This window comes from Conger conger, chromosome 7 (assembly GCF_963514075.1).
Source record: "Conger conger chromosome 7, fConCon1.1, whole genome shotgun sequence".
In the NCBI taxonomy this organism is placed as follows: domain Eukaryota; kingdom Metazoa; phylum Chordata; class Actinopteri; order Anguilliformes; family Congridae; genus Conger; species Conger conger.
This window is the reverse complement of record NC_083766.1, coordinates 30,792,563-30,810,743: the sequence shown is the minus strand read 5'-3', so window position 1 is coordinate 30,810,743 and position 18,181 is coordinate 30,792,563. Positions and strand designations below refer to the sequence as shown.

Here is an 18,181-nt window from a genome sequence, read left to right as displayed (position 1 = left end):
GCGTGTGAGTGTGTATGAATGGGTGAATGAGAAGCATCAATTGTACAGTGCTTTGGATAAAGGCGCTATATAAATGCCAACCATTTACCATTTACTGATGCAACTGACTTTCACACCCCACATTTCTCCCATTTCCTTTGTTACCTGGTTATAAAAAAATATTTGACCTTGCTTTTTTTTAATGTGTCAGTCTGCGTCTCCCTTTTTGAGCCAGATATTTTTCAGAAATATTTTTTAAACTGCAGTGTTTCTGCAACTTGTGCCAGTACCGCATGTGGGTGAGTGTGTGTGCCCGTACCATACATGAGTGAGTGTGTGTGTGTGTGTGTGTATGTGTGTCAGTACCATACATAAGTGAGTGTGTGTGTGTGACAGTACCGTACGTGTGTTAGTGTGTGTGTGTGTGTGTGTCAGTACCGTACATGTGTTAGTGTGTGTGTGTGTCAGTACCGTACGTGTGTGAGTGTGTGTGTGTGTGTCAGTACCGTACGTGTGTGTGTGTGTGTGTGCCCGTACCATATGTGAGTGAGTGTGTTAGTGTGTGTGTGTGTGTGTGTGTGTGCCCGTACCATACGTGAGTGAGTGTGTTAGTGTGTGTGTGTGTGTGTGTGTGCCCGTACCATACGTGAGTGAGTGTGTTAGTGTGTGTGTGTGTGTGTGTGTGTGTGTGTGTCAGTACCATACGTGAGTGAGTGTGTGTGTGTGTGTGTGTGTGTGTGCCCGTACCATACGTGAGTGAGTGTGTTAGTGTGTGTGTGTGTGTGTGTGCCCGTACCATACGTGAGTGTGTTAGTGTGTTAGTGTGTGTGTGTGTGTGTGTGTGTGTCAGTACCATACGTGAGTGAGTGTGTTAGTGTGTGTGTGTGTGTGTGTGTGTGTGTGTGCCCGTACCATACATGAGTGAGTGTGTTAGTGTGTGTGTGTGTGTGTGTGTGTGTGTGTCAGTACCGTACGTGTGTGAGTGTGCTCCGTGCCATGCTGTGCAGAGCGCAGTTCCCAGGCGTGACTATATAAGGTTGAACAGAGGTGTAATGAGCCCTGCTGATTGGGCTAATCAGTAACCAGCTTCGTCCTTCCCAGGGGGATGTGGAATAGAAAGAATGTTCACCTGCTACACCAGGCAACCCACTCCCGTTCGCATCCGACCTGGGATTCATCTGTTTGCCTTTCTGGCAATAAAGCAATTTTCATGGATCACTTGAACAATTGTGGCTCTTACATAATGAGTGATGGGACACGGGGAGGAAGAGAAGGAACTCGCAAAGAACGGACCTACAGAACAGCCTGGGTATAAATGGATTCAGTGGCAATTCACTGGAAAACTGCACTCCCTGATCGTTTGATTAGATTTGCCTGTTCTATAGGCAAATCTACAAAACCTTCAGCACTTTGCTGACAAACGAAAAAGCGAGAGAGCATCATACAGAGAAAAAAAAAACTGACAGGGAAAATTAGAATGAAATGAGGAAGGAAGGAGAGGGAGGGAAAGGTGGGAGGGGAGAGGAGAAATAATGCAGAGAGTAAGAGAAGAAGTTTAGGTGGTGGAAGAAACCGCAATGAACATGTTACAGTTTAACAGCAGCTGACACAAGCCAGCTGAAACCGGTTCTGGCCCGCACACACGCAGCACAATTTCATAGAACAGAGTTGGTCATTGGCCAGTGAGCCTGAAGGGTACTCTGTGACGGCAGGCAGCCGCTCTCTCTCTCTCTCCACCATATCAGGCACACAATCCTGCTCTCTGTTCGCCAGCTTTGACCAGAGCAGAGACTTCACAATACGTAACGGCGACAATAGTCACTATTATCTCCAACCGCAAAGAGGTGACAATTCCTGGCTACTCTCACACATCTTACTATCAGGCACTCAGAACTGGGGATGCAATAGCGAGACCACGATGAAAGTTCTTTGGTTAACAAAGTATTTATTTTCTTAAAGCAGGTCGAACAAGCGAGGGTCAAAAGCCACCAATCAAGTACAGTAGGGATAATGGAGTTCGTAAACGATAGTCCAGGCAATGGGCATACAGATATTTCAATGATAATCCAAAGAATGGTAGCGGTCGCAGGCAATGGGTCAAAAACAAACTGGCTAATCAAACGGAAACACAAACCAGAAAAAAACGTTGAAAAACATAAACGGGTTGAATAACTACGGGTCAGAATCAGACAGAAGGAATACGCTAAACTCGGAGGTCGGGGACGAAACAGGTCGTAACAGATATCAATCGGAAAATGCTGGAAAGTACGGTCTAAAGACATAACAATCTGGCGACGAGACATACAAACTGAGGGGTTTAAATAAGACAGGTAACAAGAGGGAATGGCCACAGGTGTGGGACACAATCAGGAAGAGAAACACAGGTGAAACGATGAATGAAGTGAATGAACTGACAGTGTGGCTACGGTGGGCACAGAGGTAACAAAAACGCGGAAACGAATGACATAGACAGAAAACATACAGGCAAAAACACAAAACCTAACACTTACTGGCTACACTACACACATGCAGACATACATAAGCACATTTACTCCATGTACTAATTCAGGAAGAACCCCCAATCATGTCAAGCTTATACAACATGTTGTTCTCTGCGTCTCTCTGTCTATCTCTCTTTCCCTCTCACAGATAGATATTTTATTCATAGTAATGCTAACCGTTCTGTACATACACATACATTCATGCATACACACTCACATACATACACACTGACACACACACATGCGCACGCACACACATACACACACACACATTCTTTCTCTCACATGGCAGAACTGCACAAACAACCAGGGACTCAAAACATCTTCCTGCTCCGAAATTGAAACTGAAGAAAATGGCAAAAACAAAAGAGAAGTAGCAGGTCATGTGACTGCACTCGAGCCTGCTCCAGCACAGTGCCCTGCATGACCCTAAAAGGCCGGGACAGGAAGTTACGACACTGGCCTCTCTTCTGGCTGAGCAGGATTTAGTGTCTGAAACAACAACAAATCGTGCTGACTCCCGAGGAAGAGAGAAGAAAAAGGTAGCGTTTTTTTACATGCTTACATCACAGGTCTTCCCTGGTGTAAAATCCAGCTTTGACCAGCTTGAAATGACTCAATTTCTCAGGCTCAATTACGCCCAGCTATTCTGTCTCTCCACCATATCAGGCACACAACTCTGGTCTCTGTTCATATCAGCGCAGGTCGCCAGCTTTACAATACGTAAGGCACCAATAGCAGCTATCATCTCTAACTGCAAAGAGGTGAAGATTCGTGGCTACACTCACATATTTAACACTCACACACATCAGATATACAGATATGTACATTGACTCCACATACTACACTCGGCGAGCACCTTATTAGGTATTTACTTATTTTTTGACTTATAAAGTCTTCTGTTGCTGTAGCCTATCCACTTAGATGTTTGACATGTTGTGTGATCAGAGATTCTTTTATATACCACTGTTGTAATGTGTGGTAATTTGCGTTACTGTCACATTCCTGACTGCCTTGACCAGTCTGTCCCTTCTCCACTGACCTCTCTCATTAACGAGGCCCGCAGAACTGCTGCTCACTGGATTTATTTTTTTTCGGACCATTCTCTGAAAAGCCTAGAGACTGTTGTGTGCGACAATTCTGGGACATCAGCAGTTTCTGAGATACTCAAACCACCGTGTCTGGCACCAACAATCATTCCATGTTGAAAGTCACTTAGATCACATTCTGACATATGGTCTGAAAAACAGCTGAACCTCTTGACCTGGTCTGCATTTATGCATTTAGTTGCTGTCACATAATTGGCTGATTAAATATTTGCATTAACAAGCTGCTGCACAGATATACCTAATAAAGTGGTCACTGCGCGCAATTTAGGAAGAACCCCATTGATGCCAAACTTACATTTTGCTCTCTCAATCTCTCTCTCCATCTCTCACTTTCTGTCTCACTCTTTCTGTCCATCCCTCTCTTTCTGTCTCACTCTCTCACTGTGTTTTTTTTTCTTCCCTCTCACAGATACTCTGCCCCCCAGCTCCTGCGACACTGGCCACACATATGGCTAAGCAGGATTTAGTGTCTGAAACAACAACAAATCCTGCTGACGCCCGAGGAAGAGAGAAAAGAAAACTCCAGAGGAAGCGGGATTTTAATGCTTACATCACAGATCTTCTCTGGTGTAAATTCCAGCTTTGACCAGCTTGAAATGACCAGCTACCAACTGTTTCAAAACATAGCCTAAGCTGGTGAAGGTGAAGTGGAACTGGTCTGAACTGGTCAACCAGCAGTTGGTTGCTGTTTTTAAGGTGAGAACAAAAACTAGCAGACCCTGTTTCTCTCCAGAACCACAGTTGAAGACACCCTGGCTCACAAGTTTAATGTTATTATTCTCAGGTGAAATTATGTACAGAGCCTTGCTTCAGGTGCAGTCCAGTGCTACCACACCAATGTGACACTGTATCTGTGCTGTATCCCCCTCCCCCATCCATATGGTGACAACATATTTTTTTTCATGGGGAGTTGCTCATGATTTGCCGATTGTTAGCAGTCATTGAATGATGGCATATTGATGTGATGATGTCATTATGCAATGAAATTATTCATGTATGTTCTCAACCATTTTCAAATGTAAGCAGGATGCAGAGATTTTCAAAGTAAATTCTGAGTAAAAAAAGTTGACTGGTTAAAGAAAATGTTGCCATTTGGGGTTCTTGAAAGTTGCGGGATGTGGGGATAAAGTTGCTGAGCTGGCAGCAGCACGTCCCTCCCCTGGTCACTCACCGTCAGAGACGTGAAGGTCAGACACATCCCGCCAAAGCCATTCAGCGCCAGAGCGATGAAGATGAGGACGGACATGTCTGTGAGAGACACAAACAGAGCGTCAGAGTGATGAAGATGAGGGACAGACATGTCTGTGAGAGACACAAACAGAGAGACAAACGGCTGGTGCGGACGTTAGGAGGACAGACAGACAGATGAAGAAAACAGTAAGCAGGGTTGTAGAGGTCATGTTTAGTTTGAATGAGAGAGGTGAAGTCAGAGAGTGAGCATGCTGAATGAGGTCAGAAGGAGTGGCAGGAGAAGCAGTAGGAACACTCACTGTTTGGGTCGTTGGCTCCATAGGCAATCAGCAGGCAGGAGAAGCCAAAGCAGGCACTGTAATCACACACAGGAACAGTGAAAACAAAGCTGAGGCCATCATATTCAGGCAAGGCTATGACTCATTCTGGATAAGAGCATCTGCTAAATGGCTATTTTTAGGTATATATTGTATCAGAAATGGCTATCAGTCCTATTTTTCAACAATCTCTTGGAAATATAGACTATGGATGGCTTGCACAGCAATAACCAAAGTGAATCCATAATCCATCCATAGTGTATATATAAGCACAATGATACTGTAAGAGGTTGGTCTACATTTTTTCTGAAGGATAACTATACCATATAACTCTGCACAACAGTAAAACACAACTTCGTAATGTAACACACTACACCACACCACAGCAAAACACAAGCAAAACTTCACAAGGTGACGCACCACACCACATCAAAATACAACATCACAACACACCACAGCAAGACACAACTTCACAGATAACACAACACACCACAGCAAAACACAACTACACGAGGTAACACACCACACCACAGTAAAGCACAACTTCACAAGATAACACAACACACCACAGCAAAACACAACGTCACAAGGTAACACACCACACCACAGCAAAACACAATTTGACAAGGCAACACACCACAGCAAAACACAACTTGACAGGGGGACACACCACAGCAAAACACAATTTGAGAAGGCAACACACCACAGCAAAACACAACTTAACAGGGGGACACCCCACACACCTGCCAAGCAGACGGAGGCTGCGGGGACCGTATTTGTCCATGACGATGCCGAGCGGGAGGGTGATGGCACTGAGGAGGAAAGAGCCCATGGTGAAGGCCAGGTTCAGCGTCTCGTCCTGCTCCTTACAGATGAGCCAGCCGTTCATGCGCAGGCCATCGTCAGCGTGGCCGGGCGGGGCCTTGGTCGGCGAGCCGTAGTAGTCTGAGTAGTCCGTGTAGTCTGGGTCCGCAGGCACTGGGTCTGCAGGTTTCGACTCTGTATGGTTGTGTACAGAGCTGTTCCCTGGAGGACACAGAGGTGGTGAAAATAAGCTTAGACATTACCCATGTATGAAATACAAAAAGGCTTATTGAAATCAGAAATTGATAGAGAAACAAATAGGTGGACAGAGAGAGAGAGAGAGAGAGAGAGAGAGAGAGAGAGAGAGAGCACTCAGTACAGAGACCCCTCTATGTGTGCTGACACCTTTATCAAACTCAGCACGGAGATACCCTGTGATCAATGAATGCTTGTGGAGAACATGTTGAATTTACCTTACATATTTTGGTTCCCCTTAAACTTATTTGGCTTGTTTTCTTTGTCTAGAAACTCTACAATCTTACACAATCTTACATAGTCTTTAGTTTCTAAGGCCAACAATTTGAGCATTTAAGAACACTGTTGATTTCACCTGAAAGAAGACTAACGACTTTCTAAGGCAATCATTTTCCATACAGAACAATATGGAAAATTAAAAGCATTGGTTGTTTGAGAACTGATCTGACTGATTAAAGGTCCTCACGACTTTCATCATACATTTAACAGTGACTCTTATCTAGATTGGCATAAACAGCTTTTGATTTTTTTCTAAAGATTTATAGGCTAGGTACATACTGTATGTGGTTTAGGTTACGGGCCTTGCTCAAGGGTACAACGGCAGAGTCCAACCTGGGAAACAAGCCTTCAACCTTTATGTCACAAGTCCAGTCTCTGAACCATTACACTACACTGCCATTTGAGGCACGCATGACTGTTTCTGACATAAAAGGTAAATTGTGAGAAAACCACTCCCCAGTTCCCTCAACATTCAAAATGTTGAAACAATCATTATCTTTTTAAAGATATTTTTTAGGCCTTTTTCAGCTTTATTGGACAGTATAGTATAGAGAGACAGGAAGAATTGGAGCGAGAGAGAGGGGAAGACATGCGACAAATGTCAGACGGTCACTCAGACGTCACGGCTCGCAATGAGCATGCGGTCAGTGCTCTACAGGCTGCGCCACCGAGACACCCCAACAATCATTATCTTAGTATAATTCAAAAGCTACTATTGTAGTTAGAGCAAAAATATACATAAACAGGAGGCATCAGAGAACTGAACTGATAAAAATTTAGTTGGAACTGAAGTAACACTGAGCATCTGATTGTATAGTCGAATACAGTTTTCATGTTTCCTTTCCTTTAAAAGCAGCTTCCACACAGTCAGCCAATATGCGGCCTGCTCTTAAAGTTGTCCATCCATCCATTATCTTAACCCGCTTATCCCTAACAGGGTCGCAGGGGGCTGGAGCCTATCCCAGCATACATTGGGCTAAAGGCAGGCATACACCCTGGACTGGTCACCAGTCCATCACAGGGCACACAAACCATTCACTCACACACTCATACCTACAGGCAATTTAGACTCTCCAATCGGCCTAACCTGCATGTCTTTGGAGTGTGGGAGGAAACTGGAGTACCCGGAAGAAACCCATGCGAACATGGGGAGAACATGCAAACTCCGCACAGAGAGGCCCCGGCCGACCGGGATTCGAACCCAGGACTTCCTCGCTGTGTGCAGATATGCCCTGACAAAGCAAATCCCGAAACATTTTCATCTTATTTCCAGACATACAGCAGAGTGTGCCAGCAGCACGAGGTATGTGAATGTTAGAGTGAGTCATTGGCCTTGATGAGTAACGCTGGGTCAGAAAGCAGTGCTGAGTCAATGGGAAAGCTCATTAGACCAGCAGAACTTAACACAGTGCACTGCACGTGCTAGCACACCCTACACTGTACGTGCTAGCACACCCCGCAAACCTGCTCATCAGCAAAACACCCGCCGCTCCACCAGTGGTCCACCGTATGCTGGACGGCAGTAATATCAGTATGCGCTTCGCCCATCATAAATCACCCTCTCTGTGCGACAACAGTCATATGTGAAGATCCGATTCACATCTCTGCAGCTGTCGGTTTTGAGCCCACTAAACAGAGGGGTCAAAAAGCTGACACGCTCAGCTCACCAAATATGCTTTTGCCGACCCTTTGCTGAAGCAGGAGGGAGAAACGTGCAAAGAAAGGAAAGAAGGATGGAGGAGGGAGGGGTGTGAACGGGGGAACGAGGGGACATGCGAGGCCCCCGGGGGAAGGGTGATGTTGGCGTAAAACCGGGCCGCAGCGCACTGCTGAAGTAACACCCAGCCCTCATTCCCGGGATTCACAGCTTCCTGACACAATGGGTACACGTATGTCCCGCCCCATCCTACCCCGCCTCCCTCGGCAGTTCCTGGAACTCTTCCATGGAATAGAGCCGCTGAGCGACCTTGATCCCGTGCACATGCTCAAGGCGGGGGGAGAGACTCGGACAAAGGGAATGAGGAAGTGGGTACTATGGCTTATCCTGCTGCACAGACATCAAACGCATCATTCTGCCCCGGCAGGGGAAATTCGACCTTTGACCATCCTCTGAAGCAGCACTGCGAGTATTAAAAAAAGCTCCCTAGACTTCAAACTTACTGACTTCAGCACAAAAATCTGTTCATTTAGCTCAGAGCTGAGGATAAGGAAGAGTCCAACAGTACAGTTTATCGCTCTTTATTGTCCCTTTTGGAGTAGCTGTTATCAGTCCACGTACATAAGTGCTTACATAATGTTCTACCTGGGCTTCATCCAGGAGACAGCTGGGTGCCTAAGTGCAGATGCAAAGAATCGTGGGTAAAAATACTGTGACGAGTGAGCTACATTGGCAGAAATCTTGGCTGGTGGGACAGTTTTCGGATGAGGATGTAGGCCTTCCTTCCTTCTCCGAGGTACATGCTGCCATAAGGGCACTGAAAAACAATAAATCCCCAGGTCCTGACTCTATCCCTGCTGAGATCCTGAAGCAGGGGGGCTATCTCTGCACCAGAGCAATCCACCTCTTCATCTCCCTAGTATGGCAGGAAGAAAGCATCCCCCATCAATGGAAGGATGCAAATAAAGGGGGACAAATCCATCTGTGGAAACAGCCGGGGTATAGCACTTCTTTCTGTTGCTGGCAAAGTTCTGGCAAAAATCATGCTCCACAGGCTTATCAATACCATCACTGAAGACCTACTACCAGAATCCCAGTGTGGATTCCGGAAAAACCAAAGCACAATGGACATGATTTTCACCTCACAGCAGCTGCAGGAAAAATGTTGTGAAGAAAAATAAGACCTGTTCGTGGCCTTTGTGGATCTCTCCAAAGCATTTGACACCATACATCCTGTGGAAAGCCCTTCTGCACTACGGCTGCTCAGCGAAGTTTGTCAACATCCTGCGGCAGTTCCATGATGGAATGAAGGCCAAAGTTACAGTAGGTGGACTGGAATCTGCCCCTTTTGTGAGACAGGGATGTATTCTCGCTCCGGTCCTCTTTAACATCTTTCTCCTATGTGTAACGATGGAAGTGGGGTGACCCTGGACTTCAGACTGGATGGGAACCTCTTCAACATCAGGAGGCTCCAAGCTACAACTGGAGCTCCAGTATGCTGATGACTGTGTGCACACACCAGTCACTGTGTGACTATTTTTACATAAAAACTTGATCAAGGCTGTCTGAGATCAGAAGCAAGGAGCCAACCAAAGTCTGCAGAAGAACAGTGGCAAGTTCTCCAACATGCTTGGAACAACCTCCCTGCTGATTGTCTTAGCCAATACTGTCCTGCAGAGAAGTGATGCAGCTTTAACGCTGAAGGGTGGTCACAAAAAATATTGATTTGATTCAGTTTTTAACTATTCTGCAAAATTACTAAAACATAAATGTACAGTATGTTTATTTAGGACCTTTCATTGGATTATTTTTGAAATAATCTTATCTGTACAGAATGTTATACAGGTGCCTAAGACTTTTGCACAGTACTGTACCTTGGAAGCATCCAAAACCAGATCAAGCAGGCCTCATCCTCCTTTGGGCGGCTGAGGAAAAGAGTTTACAATAACAGCAACCTCCATCTACACACCAAAGTTGCAGTTTACGAGGCAATATGCATTTCCACTCTCCTATACGGCTGTGAGACATGGACCATCTATGCCCGCCATCTAAAGATGCTGGAGTCATTCCACAGAACGTGCCTCCAACGCATCTTAAAAGTGACCTGGCAGGATTGTGTTCCGCACTCTGTGGTCCTTCAGAGAACCAGCTACAGGAGCATAGAGGCCACCATCATGCACCACCAACTGAGATGGCTTGGCCATGTTATCAGGATGCCGGCCAGCCGCCTGTCGCGCAAGACCCTGTATGGCCAGCTCATAGGCCATCGTTCTGCAGGGGGTCAAAAAAAGAGGCTGAAGGACCAATTAAAGACCTCCCTAAAGAAGTGTGGAATAAAGCCTTCTTCCTTGGAAGCTGCTGCTGTAGCTCGCTCCTCCTGGCATGGACTCTGTCAACAAGGAGTACAGCTGGCTGAGGAGCACAGGATTGAACATCGTCTGGTAAGAAGCCAGAGAAGAAAGGCATCCATGTTTGCACCTGTCCCATCGGGTCAGGCTTTCACTTGCCCTGTATGTGGCAGACAGTGTGCATCCCTCATTGGACTATACAGTCCCACAAACAGTAGTGGAGGTCATCATCATACACGATGGACTAGCCTAACGTAACGTAAAAACGAATGTGACAGCCGCGGTGATTCTCATAATTTTGTTCCTGGCCTCTTTAAAAAAGAATACAGCAAAACTTTCTGATGCAGTATCTGAGGCATCAGTATCTAAACTGTGAAATACAATAGTTTATAGTGTGTACAGTACACAAGCAAAAATGTATATATAGAAAAACACATTCTTGTTGGAACTCCTCCAAAAAACTTGGAGGGGTTCCACTTTCAGTTTTTCTGTGGACCTCTATTGCTCTTTTAGATCTATTTTGTTTTTGGTATGCTTTAGGTATAACCAGTTTTTCCAGCACAAACTGAATGATAGGATCTATGGTCTTTTTGGTTTGTATTTTGAGGTAAATATTATGCTTACAAAGAGACAGCGTTGTTTGTGTGCATGTGTGTGTGCATGTGTGTGTGTGTGTGTGTGTGTGTGTCTTCTACTCCGATAACAGAGATACAAAATATCCTTGGGGTGCTGTACATAAATAGATGATGTATGTTTCTTGTCTCTGAGACTAAAATGTTTCATGACTTTGTTTCAGACAAAATATGTTTTTAGAAAGTGTTTATGACAATTATAAAGATCTGAGAATTATTAGAAAAATGGAAGAGTAGAATAATAGATAACATGAGAGTCAATAGTAATAAGAGAAAACATTGAAAAACAAAAGCCAGTGGTGATGATGTCTCTCAAATGTAGCACCATTTGCGCCCGAATACAAATTAGAAGGTATCGGACAACTGCTAAATTGGGGTGGAGAATTTCGAGACAGCACTCAATACTTCCGCAAACTCACAGTACAATCACAAACAAGTAATGCCAGCCTCAACTATGTGACACACGTGATCCTTCCATCACCTGCGGTCGGAATGGTGTCAGCAACTGAAGAGTTTTGCGTCGTGCCACACTGCAGAATTCCGTGACGCGTTTGTCGGTGGACTGGCGAAAGGACTGCGTTGCAGGGTATCCTGAGGCCCCGTGATAATGGAGACTGCCAAAATGGAGAGCTGTATGCTTTGGCGTATCCTAACCCGATTCCTGAGATTAAATCACCGTAATGCGTGAAGAGACCATGGCCACAGCGCAAAGCAACATCATCGGCTCCTGGTAGTCTCACCCAGGTGTAAAGTAGCGCTACTTTGTAACTACTGAATAAAAACAATCTTAGCAGTGATTTGCCGTTATCGGCAGCCTCATCCAAACAGAAAATAGGTACTCTGTTTTCAGAGCGCATCCACATGTATCAATGGGCAATCCTCTGGATGCCCTCCGATTGCAAATTGCTGACGTATAGCTAACATGAAAATGGAGTCCTCACTAACTTCGTAAGTGTAATCAGCGTTAAACGGCATCGGAAAGGACTCCCGTTTTGTTGTTCCCGTTAAGATGTTTCTACTGTGATATTCATGGGTAAATACAGAAACACAAGGACATGTTATTCCGCACGAAATATAGCTTCGAGCGGTCTAATTAGCTTGGCAGGGCTGTGACTGAGCACTAGCTTGGCTACGACCCCTCTGTGTTTCTGCACTGGTGGTCCATTTGTTCATCTAAATGAGGTTAGGGGATTTACAGAATTCCAACCGCTGTATTTGCACACTGGGAAGCGTACTTCAGTACGGAAGGTTATAGCACGTGCCTGGACAGATTATCGTACCAAACAAACGTCTCGCATCTTTCCTCACACCAAGGCGACATATCAGCAGGCGATAGCGTGGAATTCGTGCGGCACACGTGAAAGTGTTATTACAGGGAGAGTGAGATAACCTGGACAGAGGGAATTGCCCCTGCCTGTATCACAGTCCATGCAAGGCTGAGACAGTCAGATACTTCAGCACAAAACATAAAAGTACTGGGAAATAAGAGGCACACACCTCCAAGAAATAACACATATGGTCTCATTATACCCCACCTGGCAGGAGATGACAGGACCATCAGCCCCACCGAAGGGGCAAATAGAGGTGAACAGCATTCGGAGCCATAGGGCTTTGGTGGCTCAACATAAGAACGGTCCCTGCTAACACGAAAAATTTGCATAACGTTGCTGCTCTGTAGTGGCAATGTTAGAACATTGACAAAGCATTCACTGGCCATATCCGATGCAGCCCGAGGAGCAGAACTGTGCTTGTCTGCACTGAGGGACACAGAAGAACACACGGTTCTGCCCTTTCTGCCGAGCCAATGACTTTCCCCAAGTCAAATGACTCTCATAACAGTAGATTAACCACCCATGTGTACACCTCAAGTACATATATTTCCGCACGCAAATACACTGATAAATAAAAACTGAGCTCCTTCCCCAGTGTGGTGGGTTGTCATGGAAATGATGAGTATTCTGCATTCATTCATATGAGTACCCTGCATTCATTAGTCTCATTTTGGTCACGTGTGTGTGCCTCAGGCCAACTCCTTTATCTTTCCTGTCACTAATGAGCCTTGAGAACTTTTAAAAAGCAAAGTCCACGCCCTTGCACATCAAAATTTAGAATATCTAAATTTTTTATCATTTATTTTATTACTTCTGTTTAACATACATTAAACTACATTTTTCTGTATTACTGTACTGCAAGTGTCTGAGTTCATTGTAATTCAGTGTGTTGTGTAGGCTAGGGAATGGCTTGGGAATTGTATGCAAAGACATTAACATAAGATACATTTACAGTAAACCTGATATACACTGGTCATGAACAAATTCAGATTCATCACAGATTCATCAGACCTGTTGAATTGCAAATACACTAATGTTCCATTTCCCGCCACCCCCAATTCCTCTACCCCTATCTCCTCCCCTGAAAAGGACAGTACCTGAGAGTCTGGTTATCTCCTCCCTCACTTTGGGCTGTTTGTGGCATCAGGGAATCATAGAAATCTGACCCTGCTCAAACAGGAGCAACTTTGTCTCATCCAGTCTGTTTGAAAGTCTGTTGAACTGGGTTTTAGCTCTTGCTGGGCAAAGAGGGAGGGGTAGTGGGACCCAAATTGCAGATATTTATATACACACAGACATTCCACAGGTATTCAGTAACCATGAGGGGAAAAAAACTGTAGAGATGCAAGTCCATAAGAGATGGGTGATATCGACATGGACTTTGCCCAGCAAGCAACCAAGTCTACTGATAAAGCGTTTAATGCATATAGACTTCCATCAAAAAGAGGTAATGCGTCTTCCCGAGGCACAGCACCTTCAGTTGGACATAACAGTTGCAGCTTCCTTGAAATCTAACCCAACACATAACTGACCGCCTGAGGCCAAAGACTCACAAAGACTTGAATGCAATGGAGGAAAGTAACAGAGGTACACAAACACAAACCTCTGGCACACAAGTAAACAGGTATTCAGGTATTCAGGGAGAGGTGCAGATCTCCCAGAGAGATTATATGCTCAATTCTACTGCCCTTTCTTTAGTCCGTGCAGAGCACAGAGGCTCTCATTCTGAGTTTTGCTGGTGAGAAACCATAGATCAGTTCCTCTTTTGTGTTCATTTAAAATGGAGGTTCTCTGCCCAATCGCGCCTTCCCCAAGATCTGTAGCCTAGCAGAATCAGAAAGGAAAGAATTCTATTTGACTAAATCTGCCACACTGCAGGCTCAGTCGTCATAATCACTACAGTAAAGATTTATCCTCTGTCCCCTTGAGGGAAGACAATGTCTTATTTAGGCAAAAGATGCTTTTACTGTCCTCAAAATTATATTATTTCAGATTATTTGTATTTAATCAAACCTACTTCATTGAAACTATTTGTGATTAATTGAGATGGCATTTCATTTCATTTAACATCTTAAGAGAGATACTGTAAGAGGTAAGCAGCACTAAGTAATGCGTGACTACTCAATTACACTGAATCTATATCTTTGTCACACCTCCAACTGCACCATGTGTGCAGAAATGGAAAGTAAGGCATTATTTAGCATAGCCCATATTTGATTGTATCACCCTTGGACAGATCGATTTACTGTCAGAAAATGTTGTCTAGGGTGAAATTCTCTGTTGACAGCCCTCATATTGCAATCCCTGAGACCCCACCCCCTTCTTGTCCAGTGGCTGGCCTTCATAGCCGATGGCCTTACTACGCTATGGCCTTACCAGACAATGGCCTTGCCGGGCTATGGCCTTACTGTGCTATGGCCTTACCATACTATGACCTTACTGTGCTATGGCCTTACCATACTATGACCTTACTGTGCTATGGCTTTACTCGCCTATAGCCTTACCGGGCTATGGCCTTACCATACTATGACCATACTCGGCTATGGCCTTACCAGACTACTGCCTTACCAGACTATGGCCTTACCAGGCTATGACCTTAACGGGCTATGGCCTTACCAGACTATGACCTTACTGTGCTATGGCCTTACCAGGCTATGGCCTTACTGTGCTATGACCTTACCAGACTATGGCCTTACCGGGCTCTGTGCAGAGGTAGGAGTAGAATCCCTCAGACTTCAGCATGATGAGCAGGGAGCCCCATCCCAGCAGCACCGCAGAGAACAGCAGGTTCTCCACAACTGCAGTTACCGCCATCCACCACCGGCGGGAGAAGGCCGTGGCCAGTGTTGGAGCCATGGTAGCAAGACAAGTGTGAGAGGCGGAGAGAGAGAAAAAGACTCAAAGCTTGCTGGCCAGTGAGCTTCTGTTACTGCCGATTATGGGGGGATGACACTGGAAATGCTCCAGGGGACTCTGTTTAGAGAAAAAAAAAGAGGGGGGGGGTTACAGTAAAATAGTTGTAGAGAACCTTTCATTGAAGGTAAGAAGCAGTTCAAAGCAATTCATAGTGAAGTAAAAAAAAAAGACAACCCATGAGAAAGAATGTGTATGAAGAATGACCATATAAATTTCAAATATTCTTAGGTAAAAGCACACTAAATCAAATGAGGGGATTAGAATACATTAGCCTTTTTTAACCAGATAACTGATTGAGACTCGACCAAGATAGCAGCTCAGTACAGAGAGTATATACAGTATAATAATAAACAAACAGCATACTTTTTTGGTCATGTTTTTGATGTTTTCATTTAAGGGGGCTGAAAGTGTCTCACAAACACATGGGAATTGCTTATTGAACGGTGCTGTTACATGCACAAGGAAGTGCCCATTCACATACAGTATAAAGATAGGTCTGTGTTTTGGCTTTGTTGGTAAGAGTAATATTAGGTTTAGAGTTGAGGTAATGGTTCATGAGGAAAACTGTATTTTAATGGGAAACTCCCTACATTAAAATATGAACAAATAACAGCTATACCGTTGCAGACTGACAGGGATTATAGAAATGTTTAGTATTTTTTAAGAATATGAATAGTTTTGAATAGTACAATGCAGAAATGGCATAGCCTACAGATCTCACTATTTTAAGTTGTCGGATGTACCTTCAAATAATGTGGAGCCAAGGGAGCACTGCATTTAACATACTCATCAGGGTCAATTCCATTTCAATTCATTCAATTCAGGAAACCGAAAACAACTATTATGTTATATGAAGAATTACATTCATTATATTCATTATGGAGAGAGAGGGGAATCGGGCCCTACCCTGATAATTGGGATTTAAATCCTCATAATAATATATACATATTTAAATATATTAAAATAGATTTTATTATTCCATAGAAATCTCACCCGTTTATGGCAGAAACTGTTCACCATGCTATAACTAATTCCTCCCAAGTTCCCTTTCAAAGACCTTCAGACGGATTTCCAGCCCTTCTACAAATGAGTCATTAGCATGTGACACATCCTCTATAACACGGAGGAATGATTGATAACCTGTCAACTTGAAGTTGGACATGTATTTCTGTGTATTACTTCATTGCCATACTTTTCCCAAATTGGAAATCTAATTTTGCATAGCTCTTCCTCTTTTCCTACCCCTATTCCCCATGTAGTTGCCTTTTTAGTCCGGGAGGGCTGCGTAAATTTCAGCGCACATAGAGTCAACTAGCAACTAATTGTCAATTTGCTTTCATTAGCCATGTAATCCGTGAAAACAGCTCGCCGTTTCGTTCTCTTTGCAGGGTAGCCTAATCCAAAAATAAACGCCACACCGCTTAACTGAACCCAATATTATTGACGCCCCATCTGCGTCACCTGCGTTACGCCAACTGAGGGCAAATTCCAGTTGATGTGAAAAGGTATAGGGGTCATGATCTCAAGCCATATTTTTTAAATTAAGTCATTCTCGTCTGTTTCATGCTGCCCAGGCGAGAAATATAATTACTTAATTGTATCAATCGGGTTTTTAATAATCTGAAAATAACCAGTATGCTGAGAATAATAACAGTTGAGAAAAATGGCTAAGTTTCCCAAGTAATTGTATAATTTTGAAAGACTACAAGAAACACCTTTGCAATAGCACTGTGCGGCTACTGGGCACTTATCTCTTTACTCTAAAGTCTGACATAATCACCTTTGCAATGTAACTCGTCTGTCACTGATCTTTTTCCTACTGGGCAAACTGCTTCGACAGCAATTTATCAGGTGCATTTTACTTTCGTAACAGAACTCGTAGCACCTGTAAGTAGGCTTTCCGTGGTCCCAGAACACGCTATCCCATCATATGCATTTGACGGGAATCCGACCACATGTGCCGTATAGGTCATGCTTTAAAGAGTTAATTCAGATGACTCAGGTGTCGACCGCTTTGTCTGTGCACGAGCGCGGCCCCGTGGCAGGCACAGTATTTCCAGGGTCCTAATTTCTAATGAACCCCAGTGTACATGGTGGTATTAGAACCCATATACACTCATATAATCACACTCTACATAAGTGACATTCAGCAATTAACCCACTGTAGAGCCGATATGCCAGGGACAAAATTTATTTCGAAACTGCTAAAATTAATACAAGCACACCCGTCTGGATTTTCTCTGCATCTTGGATTTCTAAATTCAAAACTTAAACAAAACTAAACGGCAAAGAGTCCATCTGAAGCACACTGCGCTCAACCAAATGAGTTTACAACATAAGCTGTATTGGTGTACCATATTAATGATACATATTTTGAATTTGATTGCCTCTGTGCCCTCATAAAACCGCAAAAACAAACAAAACACCATAGTTTGTAACAACATAAGTCACAACATCCTCAGTCTTGTTAACATAGTTCATATAGAAAGTATCATACCTCAGAGAATATAAGAAATATGAGGTCTTCAGATTTCCGTCACGGTGAGCTTTTGGTTGATGCTTTCCAGGAGATGATCTGACTGCCCGTCTTCCTTCGCATCAATAATTCTCCCCCAGCTAAAGGTGGCTGGTTTTATATTGACACAGAACAGAACTGCACTGCACTGCCATTGGTCAGTTGAGGTGCTATAACTAGCTACATCCAATCAGAGCGGGATAAAATCTCTCGTATGTGCTCAGATCTCAATATCTACTTCTGGCTGTTCATCAGAAAGTAAAAAGTGTTGAACATGACACTATTGGAGGTCAAATACTGCAGTAAAGCAAAGTAAATAAAAATACTATTACTATGTATAATCTAAT

General features: G+C 44.1%; 1 protein-coding gene across 3 annotated transcripts in view; it reads right to left on the bottom strand.

Annotated features, from left to right (window-relative positions):
• slc43a2b (solute carrier family 43 member 2b) overlaps positions 1 to 17,911 on the bottom strand; it is a 29,828-nt gene extending 11,917 nt beyond the window's left edge. For all 3 annotated transcript variants that reach the window (XR_009709187.1, XM_061248900.1, XM_061248901.1), the window contains exons 1-5: positions 17,817 to 17,911; positions 15,100 to 15,376; positions 5,841 to 6,123; positions 5,080 to 5,135; positions 4,761 to 4,837 (exon numbers count right to left, since the gene is read on the bottom strand). Coding sequence is in view for 2 of the 3 variants with exons in the window: in XM_061248900.1 (XP_061104884.1) it covers positions 4,761 to 4,837; positions 5,080 to 5,135; positions 5,841 to 6,123; positions 15,100 to 15,259 (576 nt within the window). In the remaining variant the exon portion in view is untranslated. The remainder of the gene's footprint in view (positions 1 to 4,760; positions 4,838 to 5,079; positions 5,136 to 5,840; positions 6,124 to 15,099; positions 15,377 to 17,816) is intronic.
• Positions 17,912 to 18,181: the final 270 nt, after the last annotated feature.